The following is an 18,159-nucleotide window of genomic DNA, read 5'->3' on the forward strand; positions in this document are numbered from 1 at the left end:
ACTGAATAATAAAGTAGACAAATCTGCTTTCATATCACATATTTTATACCTAAAGTATGAAAAGAACTATAAAAAGTACCTAATTTTAGTGTTATTTGCATTTAAAAACAAACGTCATAACTGTCTTTATAATGATAAATTCAAAACTTCCAAATTTGGAAGTTTTCAGGAAGTTTTCAGGAAACATTCCTTAGAAATGGAAACTTTCCGGGGAATTTTCATCTCTAGTTACATGCTGTATACTTCTTTGGCTCTATAGTCTATACTCTATAGCCTAATCTTGTCGAATTATCACTTTGTGCGAGTGAATCTGGGTACAAAGTAATTTTTCCTTCGATGAAATTTAATTATTTTATTACACCGACAGAATGCAAGGTTCATGTGGCAACATACCTCGAACATAGGATTGTTGGTGGCTCTAGACAGCTCTCTGAACTCCAGCTGAACGGTGGTCACCTCCGCTGTTGTGCTATAATGGGACCATTCTGGCGCGTGAGCGGTCCTAGTACCCAAGTTGACATCGGAGTATGGAATGCCTGATGGTGATGAGAATGCTGCCATCAGCCTCTCGCCTAAGTCTTTCTGAAAATATATATAACTAGAAGTCGCCCGCAACTCCGCTACGCCAAAATTCGTTCATCGCGCTGAAGCCGTAATATTTTCCGGGACAAAAAAAATCCTACGTCCTTTCCCGGGACTCAAAATATCTTCATACCAAATTTCAGCAAAATCGGTTCAGCGGTTTAAGCGTGAAGAGGTAACAGACAGACAGACACACTTTCGCATTTATAATATTAGAGTATGTATATCAGTGACTCACGCGCGCCCGTCGGTGCAGCACGTTTGCGTTCGGATACGAGTTGTTTACGTGTTGTTATCGCGCGGCGAGTTATTGCAATGAAGCGCATGCCTACGGGCTATGGATAGCTATTCACTCGGTTCACCTTCCGACGATGAGGAGAATTGTGTTGTATCTAACCCATTACAAGATTTGACGGAGAGTAATATGGAGAATTCGATGTTGTGCGGGAGCGGTGTAGAACTTATGAATGAAGATGTAGATAGTCAGAGGCCGGAAAAGAGGTTTCGATGTGTAGATGAGGAGGACGTATGGTTGGAGGTAGGGAGAAGAGGTAAAATTTTGGCGTGCAGTACATCGAAAGATGATAGAACTAGAATTGCGCAAGATCAGATTGAAGTGAGCATTTCATCGAAAAAGGAGCCGTTGCCTAAACAAATAGGGTTGGCGCGTATTTTGAAAAATGAAAACATAGGAAATATTGTTAATATTAAATATGTGAATACTTACAGAATATTATTAAAATTTAATTCGGAAGAGAGCGCAGAAAAATTATTAAGCTGTAAGTTCTTTTCGGAACGCGAATATAAGTGTCAAAAAACTTTCGAAGTTGGAATGTCTTACGGAACTTTAAAGGACATCGAAAAGGATCTGACTGAGGAGGAAATTTTAAAGGATTTGGAAAGTAGCATTCCCATTTTAAGTGTTAAACGATTAAAGAGACGTAACTTTGATAATGGTAAATTTGAGGACAGCGAATGCATTCGATTGTGTTTTAAGGGGCCTACACTACCTCCATATGTTTATACTTACGGGATGAAAGTCAAAGTGGAACCTTATATATTTCCAGTAACACAGTGTTCCAAATGTTGGCGGTTTGGATATTCTTATAAAACGTGCGCACAAATTCCTATTACTTGCCCTAAATATGGAAAATCGCATCCGAACTGTGAGACCTCAGTGTTTAGATGTGTGAATTGCTCTGGTTCACATATGGCTTTGTCAAAATCGTGTCCAGTCTATACTAAAGAGAGGAAAATACGAGAGCTGATGGCAGAGTTTAACTGTTCCTTTAAACGTGCGCTCACTATGTACGTTCCACCTTCTCCTCAAGAAGATAAAACTCCATTTAGGCAGTCTTACAGTACTGAAAGTAATTCGGTACAGAACCATACAAAGCAACCTGAAGTTACGTATGCTAAGGTTCTTAGATCGACGCCAGATGCTCGACAGTCTTCATCTAATGTAGTTAATACTCAAAAAGAGAAAAGTAAGAAAACTAGAAGGCAATTTAATAATGAGATAGATAATGAATTTTGGAATGAGCGGCATGATAATACCCCGAACAATACGAAAAATGAAGAAGAACAAGAATCTAATAATATAGACTTCAAGGAGCTGATACAGAGAATTAAAGAAGTTATTTTTATAAAGAGAATGAGTTTTAAAGAGAAACTGAAAGCATGTGGGTGGTTACTTTATGACTGGGTTATTAATATAATTGCGAATTACTTCTCGGAGTGGCCAGTTATTCAATCATTTATTCAAAATATCCATTTTGAATAAACTTGGCAACTCAACGAACGATTAATTTAACCCAATGGAATTGCCAGAGTATACGATCGAAGCTTGTGGATTTTGAATTATTACTTTCCCAAGAAAAAGTCCATATTGCTATTTTAAGCGAAACGTGGCTGAAGCCAGACAATATACTCAGAATATCAGGATACAGTGTTATACGTCAAGACCGGGATGATGGTTACGGTGGTGTGGCTTTGATTATTCATTCCAGTATAAAATTTCAAGTATCTCAGGTTTATAATCTTAATTCTGGAATTCAGGTTCTGCATGTTAAAATTCTGAATTGTTCTAATATAGGAAATATAATCTCGGTATATTGTCCACCAAATGTTCGCACAACAGTTGGTGACTGGGATACAATCTTTAGCCTGTGTCAGAATAAAACTGTAATTGCCGGGGACTTCAATGGTCACCATTCCTGCTGGTCGTGTAAGACGGATCCTAGGGGTAATCAACTTTTTGACGCTATGTTAGATAAAAATTTCGTATGTCTGAATAATGGGTCATCGACCAGTCAATAGTCAATAGTCAATAGTATTTATTCCATTATTTGCAATATACAAAATTTGGACATGTCAAGATCATAAAATAAAATGAAAAAAAAAACCAATAAAATACAAAATTATAAAAATGACAAAATAATTACCTATTATAAAACATCAGGTCAATTTAAAATAAAAAAAAATTAAAAAATATAATTAATTAATAAAAAAATATAAATAATTCGTTATAATAATAAAAAATGTCAAAATTTAACATCCCAAGCATTTTTATCCTGTACATAATCTGAGATTTTATAATAGGCCTTTTCTTGGAGTTGCCTTTTTATTATTCTTTTGAATTTATTTAGTGAGAGTTGTTGTAGTTCTTTTGGTATTTTATTATATAAACGTATACATTGCCCCTTAAAAGAAACATTGACCTTATGAAGTCTAAAAGTAGGAACCGCCAGTTTGTATCTATTTCTAGTATTTCAAACTAGACCAGAGTCAAACTAGTTAACAACAGGTTACATCCCCTGATGTCACATTTGCCTCGAGTGATATCGCTTTACAGTTTTACTGGAATGTTTCTAATGAGTGTTTAGGAAGTGACCATCTGGTTATAAAGTAGGCCACACACACTGTTGCAAATTCAGTTAGCTGTGAGAAAAGAAATTTTAAGAAAGCCGACTGGGAAGGATACTCCAAGGCACTTGATCGGGCATTAACAGGTTTGTCTTTAGCAGACGAGCCTCAGGAGGCATATGATCAATTTATTTCTGCAATTGAAAACGCTGCAGACTTACATATACCATATATAAAGATTTGCCAGGATCCTCTTCGTTTAAATAAATTTACTCCGAAACCATATTGGAATGTTGAAAATATTTTATATAAATTTCTTGTGCAGTGGCTGAAAGACGCTTAGCCTTAGCAAATTTTAGACGGAACCCCACTCCTGATAATTTGACTTTTTTGCAAATGAAAACAGCATCAACACGTAAGTTGATTCGAAAAGCCAAACGACGTTCCTGGCAAGAATTTTGCAGCAATATAGATTACACAACATCATCGAATGATATGTGGCGTCGGATGAAGTGGCTTAAGGGGTATAGGCTTCCAGGTCAGTCAGGCGTTGACAAGGAAACTGCAAGTAATCTATTACACAGTTTGTCTCCAGATTATGTGTCACCCATGAAACCTAAGTTTTATTCCATTAATCGTTCTCTTGAAGGTAAAATTTCGATGCAGGAGCTTAATCGCGCCATTAAATCCAAAGATACTGCGCCAGGTCAAGACAATATTTATTTTTCAATGATAAAGCATCTTCCTTTTATTGGTAAGCAGATTTTAGTTAATTTATTTAACACATTTCTTGAAATAGGTTTTGCTCCAACACAGTGTAAAAGTATCAAAATTGTGCCAATTCCTAAGACCGGAAATGCCAGTGTCCGAAGTCAAGAGGTTCGTCCAATTGCTCTAATATCCTGTTTATGAAAAATTTTTCATACAATTTTAAAACATAGATTAGAATGGTACTTAGAGTCTAAAAATTGTTTTTCGGAGAACACAGTAGGTTTTAGAAAATCACGATCATGCTTAGATCCGTCTTTCCCGTTTAGTTTCTCAGATTCAACTGGGTTTTAGCAGTAATTTAATTACGTTGGGATGTTTTATAGATATAAAAAATGCGTATAATAATGTTGATATTTCGGTTTTGTTAAACTCTTTGGATAAGATTGGTGTGGGTTCTAAAATTTGCTATTACTTATGGGATTATTTGAGTGCTAGGCAGTTAAGTTTAAAATATTCAGATTCGGGCGTTTTAACGCGAATTACAGGGCGTGGTATTCCTCAAGGGGATCCTTTATCGCCTACATTGTTTAATGTCGATACTATGCACATTTGTAAAATGATAAAAAAATGTTCTTACTTCACAATATGCTGATGACTTTGTTTTATTTGGTTCATATAAATTAATTGCGGAAGGTTGTCGTAATATGGAGTCAGCTCTTAAAGTATTTTCCAAATTGATAGAAGATCTTGGTTTGGAGATATCTGAAAGGAAATCTAAACTCTGCTTATTTAGTAAATGTTTTAATAGACAAGACGTAGATATACGCATTAAAGAAAATAGACTGCAGGTTGTAGAGTCTATAAAATATCTAGGCATGTGGATAGATCGATCTCTTAAATGGGGCAAACATATAAACGAAGTTACGCATAAAACTCTTAAGTTTGTAAATGTACTCAAAGTATTGTCTGGGCCTGGCTGGGGCGTTCATCCTATTCATTTAAGGAAGAAGTATGTAGCCCTAATTCGTAGTAGATTGGATTATGGCAGTTTTCTTTATGACACAAGTGTTAAATCACATCTGGCTAAGATTGATAAAGTTCAAAATCAATGTATGCGTGTTATAGGAAATTTCATAAAGAGCACGCCAATCCATGTTATGCAGAATGAGCTTTGTTTGCAACCTATGTATCTGCGAAGGTACTATCTAGGGGGAAAATTTTGGTTTCGAAGTTGTAGTGTTCGTGGTAATTTAAACAGTGAACTTATTGTTCAGCTTTTTGACCGCTGTAGTAGATCAGGTTATTGGAGTCGTAAGAGAAAACCACTCCTTACAGAGATTTATAATTCATTCAGATGTACTCCTATTTATGTTTCTCCTAAACTAGAAATGTTTAGTCTTGATACAGATATTGTCTGGGTACAAATATTGATTTAGACAATAAGATTTCTTGCTATATGGATGGACTTACAGGGCCTAAAAGAAATGTGGATGTCTCGTTTTTAACTACGTAAGAACTTTACGGTCTAAGCCGTTTTTATATCCTTGGTTTAGCTATAGTAAATTAAGCAGAAATATTTTGGTTCTGGCATTTAGGATACGATCTGGACACATTCCATTGAATAGGTTTGCGTTTTTAATGGGGAAGAATGAATCTTCAAACTGTGCTGTATGTGGGACTATGGAAGACGTTTATCATATTTTAGTGGAATGTGTTCGGAACGCATCATTTAGAAATAGCTTATCTAATAAGTTTATGTTTAATAGCGTAGGGGGCGTTAATATTGTACTCTCGGAACCTTTGTCTAGTGATGCTATATGTTTGTACAAGTTAGTTAAGTTTGGTTTAGATGTAAGAAATTGTTAAATTGTAATTTTGTGGCCTTACGAGGACGACATGGTCGCCTCTGTTTGTGAACCAAGTCCTTAATAAAGATTAAAAAAAAAAAAAAGAGTATGGATATACATACTTTACCTCATAAATTCCGTTGAACTGAAATTCTGTGAGAACGCGGGAATCGTACGTTTTTCAGCAACAAAAAGTAACCAATATCTTTTCAGTATTATTTAATTCATTTATATATTATCAGGGCAAGTGTTTGTTTTTTAATTTTTTCGAGACTATTCAATATCAAATTAATTTATCTAACTGTTCAGCCGTTTAAGTGAGAGAGGGTAACAGACCGACAGACTAGTTAGAATGTGGCAGCGACCACATAGCCTCTAGACACCTAAAGCAAGGCGAATACTTTCAGACAATATGTAAGACTTATAGGTCTTACTTTAGATAATGATAGCGAAATCTGTCTTAGTATCGACCACATCCGTGACCCATGTACATCTCGTGCGTTTCATACAAAATATTTTTTTTATTGTCAAGAATCAATTTATTCAGAGCTCAAATTACACTGGTCTGAATCCATGACGAAAGCATTTGACATAAGTCATATCCCTTTCTATCAAATACAAATTAGTAATGCTTATCCTTTCTTCCGGTATCGTCACGCGTCACTAGTGATGTGATACCAACTATCTTTCAGAGGTATATTTTTTTTAATCGTAAATCGAAACAAAGCGTGATATGCTAAGTCATTTTGAGTAGAACTGTTGTTAAACAACTGATTAATGATTATAATTTATAGCGTACAGCTATACGTGGGAGAGCCATGCTTCGGCACGAATGGACCGGCTCGACCGGAGAAATACCACGTTCTCACAGAAAACCGGTGTGAAACAGCGCTCGCGCTGTGTTTCGCCGAGTGAGTGAGTTTACCGGAGGCCCAATCCCCTATTCCCTTCCCTTCCCTTCCCATCCCTACCCTTCCCTATTCCCTCTTAAAAGGCCGTCAACGCACCTGCAGCTCTTCTGATGCTGCGAGTGTCCATAGGCGACGGAAGTTGCTTTCCATCAGGTGACCCGTTTGCTCGTTTGCCCCCTTATCTCACAAAAAAAATAGCAATAAAAATTGTCGGCGATTACTGAGCTCTGCAGTACCAACATTGTTTTTGCCAATTTTAGTAAGAGAAATATGGATAAACCATCCATCTACTAGTACTATCTACCCATCACAAAGCGTTGTTTTTTGTCGGCGTTGCGAAGTAATCATGAAATCTTATCTTGAAAGCGTAAAGAAAGTAACCAAGTAAAGATTTTTAGTCACTAAAACTTCAAGCAGTTTTATTGGCGAACAACTATTTTTAGAAATAATTTCCATCAATTTCATTGTGACTTAGAAATCATGTGGCGGAATTAGCAAGTCAAATAATCTATACTAATAACAAATATAAAGCTGAAGTGTTTGTTTGTTGTTTGAACGCGCTGATCTCAGTAACTACTGGACCGATTTGAATTTTTTTTCAGTATTAATCAAGGAACGCGTTATTATATATCCTATGTAGCCTATATTATATTATCACGCTAAGACCAATAGGAGCAGAGCACCAATGAAGAATGTTTCAAAATCGGGTGATTTTTCCTATTGTGCTGCGTAAACGATAAAAGTTTCGCAAAAATCATATAATATTACAGAATTTTTGCCCTTTAAAAGTTTAAAAAAAGTATATTTTTAAATATACTTAGGTAAGTATAAGGTACTTTTTTAATATAATCCGAAAACGTTTTTGAATATTTTTAGAAGCTTGCCACAATTAATCAAAGTATTTTCTTCATTCTATACTTTAAAATAAATATGTACTGGTTTTTTTATTTCTTTCTTCTCTTACTTCTCGCTCGCTTCTCGTACTTCCCATCACTAGTTCTGATTTATGACATGCCGTGAATTTAAATTGGCCAATCGTAATGCATTTCTTACCTCTCCCCCCCCCGCGTCGCTTACCTCAGCACATTGACACAATAATTTGTTAAGAGAAATCAAAACATTAGGCGTATATTGGGTTATGTGGTCGCTGGAATGTGGACAGGCCTGACTAAGGGCTTTATTCTAACTTCGAGCTATAGATGTGATGGATAATAATTATTATTTTTGTTTATGTAACTGTAATTTAATTTATTTTAATGTTTGGCTTCTTGACTCACTACTAAACCTATTTTATCGAAACTAGAGATCGCCCAATGGTCGAAATTCGACCTTAGTTTTAACGACATTAGGACTACTACCTATATTTTGTAAAAAATATTGACTTTATAATATTTTTTTCAACTCTTGTCTCTGGGACTCAGCTGATCTCAGACTGGCTGTGTAAGCATTGTCTAATGTTCGGGCCACACTAACGAGAAACGCCATTAATTATCGCGTTATTTCTAAAACATGTTATAGCATTATCGCCTTTAATTAGTGGCATGTAAAGGCGATAATGCTATAACATGTTTTAGAACTAACGCGATAATTAACGGCGTTTCTCGTTAGTGTGGCCCGAACATAATAGTATCTTAGATTCAATAACAAAACAATTGTTCAATTTGTCAACTTGTTGTCAACAGACTTCAACCATAAATAAAAGAGTATAATTCGTATGTATAGGCTTGTCACTCAAAAATATGTCATTTCCTATGTGTGTGTTGTAGTGTGTAATATTTAATTTGTTAAAAAAAATGTATGATAAAAGCATAATTTCAAAATAATATTAGCTCGATGCACTCCTTCACCATATAAACTATAACTGTGCAAAATTTCATGCACCTACGTTTCCCCATTTTTCGTAAAAAGGGTTACAAAATTTTTCGTTCACGTATTAATATTATGATTATAAGAGTAGTAATATCCATAGATATATAAATACATTGAGATGTAATTAATAGACATTACAAGAGATAAATATCTAAGAAAGACTATTATAACTGTAACACCAAAATGTATCACTCTCGGAAAAGAAAGGATAGTCCCGGAAAAATTTCAAATTGCCCTCAATAAACGAATATCAAGGCGAAATTACGAGCAACATCTAGTATACTTACAGCCTTATCAAGAAACATTTCGTCCTGAGTAAAATGATAGTTTGTGAGCAAAGCTCCTAGAACTCTGATTGTCACTTCGAAGAAATTGACGTCTTTGTTTCTGGTGAATATTAGCTCCTCCTTAATCCATTCCTTGCCTTCCTCGAATTCTGAAATAGCATCAAACGTTCGAAATGAATATAACATTGCTTAATATGAGTTGATCACAAAGGTGTAAAATGTGTGACAAAAATAAAAAAAATCTACTTTTGACAGCGCGTTATCAACGAGTAGACAACATTGATTTATTGTGTCACGAATAATTGCAATAGGCCTCTTGGATATCTCTAGTGGCGCGGCGAGTGGCAGATTCAGGCAACACGTGGGTGTCAGAGTGCGATCAGCTGTGAAATATGGTTTACTTTGGGTTTACTAGTTAAAAATGAAAACACGTTGAAAACGTTAAAAAGTGCTCTGAATAAGGAAAATATGGGCGGTACGAGGTACTGTTGTGTTGTACGGTGCAAAAATCCCAATCTCGGATTCGTGAATTAACGTTTTATTCGTTTCTGAGACGGAATTGGGAAACGTATCGAAATCAACATGCCGATTATTAATCATGCTTAAATCTAAATCTCGCATGAATATTTCTAAAATATCACGTGCAAGTTATTTTTAATACCATTGTTTTATGTATAATAATACATTGTAATTGAAAAAACGATATACTTAATAAAATTATTGTCGGTTCAATATTTATTACTAATTCCTTTAATATTCACTTTCCCATTTATAATATTATAATTACTGATATTACTAATTTACTAATAATATTATAAGTGCGAAAGTGTGTCTGTCTGTTACCTCTTAACGCCTAAACTGCTGAACAGATTTTGCTGAATTTTTGGCATGGATAACTCCATAATATATTCTTAAGAGTCCCGAAAAAGGACATAGGCAGTGGCATAACTATAAGATCCGGGGTCCGTGGCAAATTGATGGGGCTCTATCAGTAAAAATCGTCACGTTTATAATAAACAATATTATGTACTTAAAAATTTTTGCCCATTTGGGTCGGGGGCCCGTGGCATTTTGCCAGCCCTATATTTACGCCACTGGACATAGGATACTTTTTGTCTCGGGAAAATGTACGGTTCCCGAATCCCGCGCGGTTACTCCGTTGTGCAAGAGTTATGGCACAACGGAGTTGCGGGCGTCATCTAGTAAATTTATTATATTACACATTAATCATAAAAATCAAAGAACAATTTCTTTGATAATGAAATACATCTGCATTTTCCATTTTTATTTTGCATGTATGGTTGAAAAGTTGCTGAAAATATATTTGTTTAGATTATTCAATACATAGCTCCACTTTCACGTCGTACAGTCTTACCTACTCTGGTCTCTGGTAATACTTTTACACGGATGATTCGTTCTCCATCATCATGGATTTCGAAGACTTCATGAACATGATTGCTTTGGAATTAGTTTGTGCTCTATAATGTTTAATTAGGTAAACAACCTGTTTTTAGTAACAAGTAATAACTAAGAAGATGATCTTACAAATAAATAAATACAAAGTAAAAAATTCGTATTTATTTATTTGTATCGTATTTATTTGATCGTATATATTTAAGTAAATATAGCTTTCGATAAGTACTGATTTTCCGCGAAAAAAGTCTGCGGAAATATTATGAAGTCCACAATTAATAATAATTTGGCTCATTACTTTTTATTGTGCTAAAAATATAAACAATTACCAAAAAAGTGCAGTGACTTGTATGAGAATCATATGAGAAAAGCGCCCGTGAGTTTCCGCCGTCAACCGACCCGCGGCGTTGCCGTAGCTTAGCAACGATATCCAAGAGGCCTATAGAATAAAACATAAAATATTAAATTTCCCCAATTTATTTTACTATCCCACTGCTGTAAAGGCCTCCGTAAAAAGGCCAAGGTTCTCCTCTTCTCGTTCTTACGCCACCGTTGGCCACCCTGGCCTGTATGTGTCAAGTTCATCGCGCCATTTTTTCCCCCATATAATTTTTTAAAAAACTCATTCATAAAATTTTGTATTAATATTCTGAAGAGCTAGCTATCCCAACTAACTTGTTTTACCTTCATTAAGTCCCATGATATAAGCCGTATCCAGGGAATCGACTATCGTCAGTCCCAGGCTGAACCAGTCGTATGGCATTCCAGACACTGGCTTCAGATTGTCGTGTCCCCACGCGTGCTCCTTATAACCCCGCCATGCGTGCCTAAAGCTCTGCACAACGGCGTATTGTCGCGCGTTGCCGGGACCTGCGATCATATTATAATATAGGCTTTTAATGTCCAAATAATATGCCCAATGAGTCTGGGCACATAAATGTCCAAATATGCCCAACAGGTCTGGGCACATAAATGTCCAAATATACCCAACGGGTCTGGGTACATAATTGTCAAAATATGCCCAACGGGTCTGGGCACATAAAAGTCCAAATATACCCAATGGGTCTGGGCACATGAATGTCCAAATATGCCCAACGGATCTGGGTACATAAATGTCTAAATATGCCCAATGGGTCTGGGCATTGTCACATTTTACACTGTAAAGAAACAAAGTGATAAAACTTTGAGGTAGTGTATTGTCTCTTATAAACACACCGGCAAAATTAGAGGAACATAACAACATTTTCAATTTTTTTTTAATTGTTCCCTGATTTTATATATTTATTTATTTATTTACTAATTGATTATTAAAAAATAAATTTTATATAAATTTAGGGCATAAAAACGTGAAAAATAGAAAAAATCAGCAAAAATCAAAAAATTAAGAAAATCTTTGAAATTTCAGAAGTAAGTTTTTAAGATAAATTCTCCATTTTTATTAAAGAAATGCCATGTTAAAAGCGTGTAATGCCTTCTATGGATCTCAAGAGGGCCTGGATACGCCATTCCATGCTTGCATTTTAATTGTCAATCATTTCCTGTGGGATATTCTCCTACTCCTCCACTAGCGCCAACTCGAGCTCCTGGACACATTTTGGAGCTGGAGTTTTAACTAGTACCGTTCACCCATTGATGTGCCACACGTCTTCAATCGGATCCACATCCGTAGACCACGCTGGCCTCTCCACCTGGGCTACGCCAGCATCGTTTAGGTAATAATGCCCGATTTTCTTACTCTATGGACGCACATAAAATTGAAATTACTACCTAAAACTGTGTAAAAGGCACATCATGCAGTTCCAGGATGTCGGTGCTATAGCCCTGTACTGTCAAAATACCATCATCTATAATCATCAGCTCCATGCGGGCTCCAAATCATATGCAACTCCAAACCATTACGAAGCCTGCATCATAGGCCACTGTTTCCGGTAAGTTTGATGGCCTGTAGCTTTCCTTATGATTTATTCACATTCTTTATCGCCTGTCAATACAATGTACACAGAATTTGCTCCAATCACTGTACAGCACACGATTTCACTCACTTGTCTAATTTTGATGTTCACGCGCAAATCTTAGCCTGGCTCTTCGGTGTCCTGTCTCAAGTTTTGGTGCCCTTGCTGGCACTTTTGAGTTTAATTTAACTTCTTTGAATCTTCTTCTTACTGTACAATCACTTACACGTTCATCTTGGAACTGTTCCGACAGGTTTCGTGTCTGCATAGCAGTTTGAGGTCGATTTCTTAAGTTTTGTTTCCTTACAAAATGGTCATCCTGAACCATTGTCACCCGATATCTGCCTTATTTTCGTCTCCGAACGTAAGATCCAGTCTCTCTGAAGCGTTGAAAGTTACGATGAACCACGGAAGCCGACACACCTAAGGCCTGACTGACCGAACGGTAGGTGTGACTTTTCTCTATCGTGGTTACAGCTCTAGCTGTCGCAGATGCTGGGAAATCACTAATTTTGTATCTAAGCAATGTGTTCTTCCAAAAACCAAACAATCGAATGAGCTGAGCATACCTTGCACCCCGCTAAAACGCCATTCTTATCAGGAACACTTACAACGTCAATAATCGAAAAACACTTATTAGGGCATAATTGCTATAAAAACCTGTCAACTTGCCAGTTTTGTTCAATATTTTATTTCTTGAATGAGCTTAGAAGCTATAAAAAAGGCTTTCAGACAGCCCGACCCACTTGAGTTCAAGTTTTGGCCCTTTTTACCTATGTTCCGCTAATTTTGCCAGTGTGTGTATGTTATAGAGTTTATTCTGAAGGTATCAACTATCAGTACTAAAAAATACTTTTAGCTTCATGAATTTTATACCCATACAATGTTAAAAATCTTTCAATGCTATCAGCATTTTTTACAAAAACTCTATATTATAAGGGGAATAAAGTTTTGTCATTTTGTTTTGTTACACTAGGTAGATGCTGCATGCATAATGTGACCATACATCCCGGTTTCAGGCAGTCTGTCCCGGTTTCACCCGCGAGCAGGGCTCGGAAACCGGTTGCAGAACAAAACCGGTTTCGGTCATTGACCCCAAACCGAAATCGATTTCGGTTAAAGGTTGCACTTTACCGGTAAAAACCGGTAAACGCAGAATACTGGTTTTTCTTTAATTTCAGTTTTGGTATTGAAAATTAAACGGTAATTTGCCGCGCGCGACGTTGCCACCCCGTGCGCAAGCGAAAAGTAAGATTTTGCATCAAGGTATACCATGGTTGAGAAGGTGCTGACGGAACTGATTCCTTATAGATACAAGTTTGGGGGTTTCAGCGTTGTTATAAGAACGGAAAGTATATGTTAATGTGCAAATTATATTCATCAGAATTCAGTAATAGTAATGGACATTGTAATTACTACGTAGTATGTATGTGTGCTGTAGGATGAATATTATGATTTATGCCTGTTATCGGCAACCATCTCGTTTCAGACAATTTTGATTTTTACAAAATGATTATACAGATTTTAATAGGTAATTAGTTTTCTATTAGATATTTAATATCAGTATCAGTTAAAAAATGTAGTGTTTATTTTTTATTTTACTCGACTTGAAAAGTGTATTTGTTTTATAGCCTAAGTCAGCGGCAGGCAACAGGCGGACCGCGGTCCGTGTGCGGACCGCGACAGGTCGAATTTCGGACCGCGAAATATTGTAAATATTAATTTAAAAATTTTAAAAACTTATGGTGTATTCCGAACACTTTAAAGAATTTGCTCCCGTTGGAAATTTAACTTAAAGTTAATTTTTCAACAAATTAAACAAATGCTAACTAACGAAATTTTTTTGAACTTCCGTCCTCATTGTACTTAAGAAAATGTTTAAATAATTTTCGTAAAAATTTTTCACTTCGTGGAGCCCTTAAACATCCTACTTCCTACTAATATTATAAAGGCGAAAGTTTGTTTGGATGTATGGATGTTTGTTACTCTTTCACGCAAAAACTACTGAACAGATTTTAATGTATGATGAATAACACATAGGCTACAATTTTAACCGACTTGGGGGAGGTGTTATGTTCATTTTTTTATGTTCAACAATTACTCCACCGTTTGTAAACGAATTTTTAAAATTTTTCTTTTGGTATATAGGGTATCATCTCAATTTGGTATTATATTCACAAAAGTGGTGATCTGATGAAGGGTCCATAAGTAATCGAGGGAGCTCCTCAAAATTTATAGGAAAACATATGGTGACTTCGGTTTCGTGAGAAGTATGCTAAGCATATGCTACAGAAAAGTAAGATTTTGCACCGAGGTATACCTGGTATACCGTGGTTCGGAAGGTGCTGAGAGAACTCCTGATTCTTTATAGATACAAGTTTGGGAGTTTCGGCGTTGTTTTAAGAACGGAAAGCATATGCTACTATGCAAATTACATTCATCCATTCATCATCATCATCATCACTACCATATTATACCATGCATCGTCCCATGATTATGAGCCTATTATGACCCTGTTATTGGTACTTTTCATAGTCTTTTAGATCGAGACACGAATTTGTCAAGCGATAATTTAAACAAATCTATACTTCAATATTATAAACCTGAAGAGTATGTTTGCTTGAACGCGCTAATCTCAGGAACTACAGGTCCGATTTAAAAACTTATTTCAGTGTTAGATTGCTCATTTATCGAATAAGGCTATATATTATAACGCTAACCTAATACGAAAGAAGAAACTCAGGAAAATGTGGAAAACGGGGGAAATATTAGAAAGGGTTTATCTCACGAACTACTAGAGCAATTTTTATGGCAATATTTACGTGAAGGGAGTATAGCTATTTTTTATGGGAAAATGTACGGTTTCTGTAAAATTCCTAATTATCGCGGGCGAAGCCGCGCGGTACATCTAGTATATTATACAAACATATTTAACAAGATCACGCCATAAAAGTTTAAAAAATAATAATACTTTGTTTATAATAACTTTTTAACTTGGACAAAAACTATAAATCCAAGTAATATTGTCAAAAAAATTTGGTTTCATTTATCATCACATAATTGTTTTTATATCAATGAAAGACACATATATATTAACTAAAAAAATTCCACCATTTGTTTATAAAAAATGTATAAACAAATAATAATAATAATAATAATAAAACATTTATTCAACACACATTCACATCACACTACACTTAGATTCATATAAAATATTAAACATTAAAAACAAAGTAAACTACAACAATAAACGGTAAAAAAATAATGATAATGATAATAATAAAAAGGACATAAAAACTTAAAATTAACCTTGCTACACTATCAGTAGGTAGTGTGAGCCAGTGCGATGCGAATATACCGTCGAAAGGGATTCCACTCAGGCTATGATCACGGTATAGGTTATAGTCCTATACCGTGATCCCTGGTATTCTGTGGATCCTGAGTAGTTGTCAAGCGACTGACAGACAACAAGCAGTACCTATTAGAAATAAATAATAAGAAAATAAATACATACAATAATTAAATATAATAATGCGTAAAATATTAATAATATAAAATGAATTAAATAAAATAACATTGAGATTTAGTGTAAGTATAATATGCGAAAGTGTTTAATATAAATAAAAAAAATATATATGTAAATAAAACAATATAATATCGAGTGGCCGATTAAGTATAATAATAATAATTTATATTTTGGCTTCACCGGTAAGATTTCAACAAAGGGTGGCGGGCGAGGGGAGTGCGAGGGTGTGCAGACTATTTCGATGCTTTTAAAAAAAAATCTTAACTTGCTCTTGAAAATATTATATGATTTTTAGAAACAAATTTTTTTCTTAATAACAATATTTAATTGTTTATTATCGTTTTTTAAATATTTCTATTGTTAAAATTAATATTGATAGTGAAATAGGCTGAAGGCTGGAAGGTTTCTGAAGATAAAATACTTTTTGCGAGCCTAGCCTTCGAACTTCAAAACTATGCACCGTTTTGTGATGGGAATGAATCGGTAGACAAGATATTTTAAGAGCCCAGAGATGCCTAAAATAATCCCTGACCTGATCCTGGATGGTGATGATGATGAGGGGGTGATGACCCAGAAGTGCGTAACAAATCATGCAAATGAGGAAAATATGTTTGTCAGTATTAGCTCAGGACCTACTTCCTTCGGTGTTTCAAAAAAAATCTGGTCATCAAATTGAATACTTAATTGTTTTTTTTTTATCTCGATCACAACCATAGTGATATTTAAGAGATTTTGAGACAGAGCAGTAGTTGATTGATTTTTTTAGTTGTATAAAGGCAAATGAAGGTTATTGCTTATTGTGATTAATCTTATATCTTTAAACGAGCAATTCTTGTATATATAAATATATAATTGGAATCTCGGAATCGGCTCCAACGATTTTCATGAAATTTAGTATATAGGGGGTTTCGGGGGCGATAAATCGATCTAGCTAGGAATCATTTTTAGAAAATGTAATTTCATTCGTGTTTTATCGAATACCGAGCAAAGCTCGGTCAAATAGCTAGTTATCATAAATCATTCTAACAATTCGCATAATTAATACTTCGTTTTATTCATTTCTTCAACTTAATTTTCATTTTTAATTTGGGGTCAGTAGAGACCCCATGCGACTACTTGTGTGAGTTTTTTGATGCGCCCAATTAAGGGTTAAACAATAGAAATATATAAAAAAAACGATTAAAAACAATTAAACGTTGTTATTAAGAAAAAAAGTTAATTCTAAAAATCATAATATTTTCTAGAGCATAGAGTTAAGCAAAATAAATTTTTAAAAGCATCGAAATAGTCCATTTGTTTATAATTTTTTTGTAAACAAATGGCGGATTTTTTTTTTTTTATTTAATACATGTCTTTCATTAATATAAAAGAATTATGTGATGATAAATGAAACAAAATTTTTTTTGACAATATTACTTGGATTTCTATTTTTTTGTATACTTATGTTATGAAATTATTATTTAAACAAAGTATTGATTTTTTTTAACTTTTATGGCGTGATCTGTATGTGTATAAAAAGGGCTCCACGAACTGAAAAATTTTTACGAAAATTATTTAAACATTTTTTATAATGTACAATGAGGACGTGTTGGGGACGATGGTGGCTCAATTAGGACAACGTGAAAGATTATCCAACATTTTATTATCATTTAACATAAAAGTACATTTAAGGTTATCTAGAACTTTTTTTGACCGCTCCAGAGAAGTGAAAAAGGCGGCAAGCCAGTGTTAGTTGTCAAAATATCCCGCGCTCCGTTCTTCTTCTTCTTCGACAGGACGGAAGTTCGAGAAAATTTCGTTAGTTAACATTTGTCCAATTTGTTGAAAAATTAACTTTAAGTTAAATTTCCAACGGGAGCGAATTCTTTGAAGTGTTCGGAATACACCATAAGTTTTTTAAATTTTTAAATTAATATTTAATACCTTAAAAAATAATCAGTGTGACGTGCTCGGTTTTGAAGCCGCGCGCGCTACCTAAAAATGCCGCGCGGAGGCCTATTACGGCCGTTAAATTACGGCGTACGGCAGGCACACGGCGCGGGCGTAACGCTTTTCGCAGTAAATTAGTAACTAATCCATGGTAATCTACTCGACACTACTACACGCTCGAGATAAAAATTATACTAGCAGCGCTAAATGAGGTGGGCGCACGCGACGGGTGCCCGCTCGCGGATTCGTGGCCCGCGTGGCCGCGTG

At 35.2% G+C, this 18,159-nt stretch overlaps 1 protein-coding gene across 1 annotated transcript in view; it reads right to left on the reverse strand.

Annotated features, from left to right (window-relative positions):
- The window catches only part of LOC121739501 (endoplasmic reticulum mannosyl-oligosaccharide 1,2-alpha-mannosidase), a 35,407-nt gene that overhangs the window by 12,678 nt on the left and 4,570 nt on the right, over window positions 1–18,159 (reverse strand). The window contains exons 4-6 of the mRNA XM_042131994.1: window positions 11,170–11,355; window positions 9,073–9,221; window positions 394–582 (exon numbers count right to left, since the gene is read on the reverse strand). Of these exons, the coding sequence (XP_041987928.1) occupies window positions 394–582; window positions 9,073–9,221; window positions 11,170–11,355 (524 nt within the window). The remainder of the gene's footprint in view (window positions 1–393; window positions 583–9,072; window positions 9,222–11,169; window positions 11,356–18,159) is intronic.

This window comes from Aricia agestis, chromosome Z, assembly GCF_905147365.1.
Source record: "Aricia agestis chromosome Z, ilAriAges1.1, whole genome shotgun sequence".
Lineage (NCBI taxonomy): Eukaryota > Metazoa > Arthropoda > Insecta > Lepidoptera > Lycaenidae > Aricia > Aricia agestis.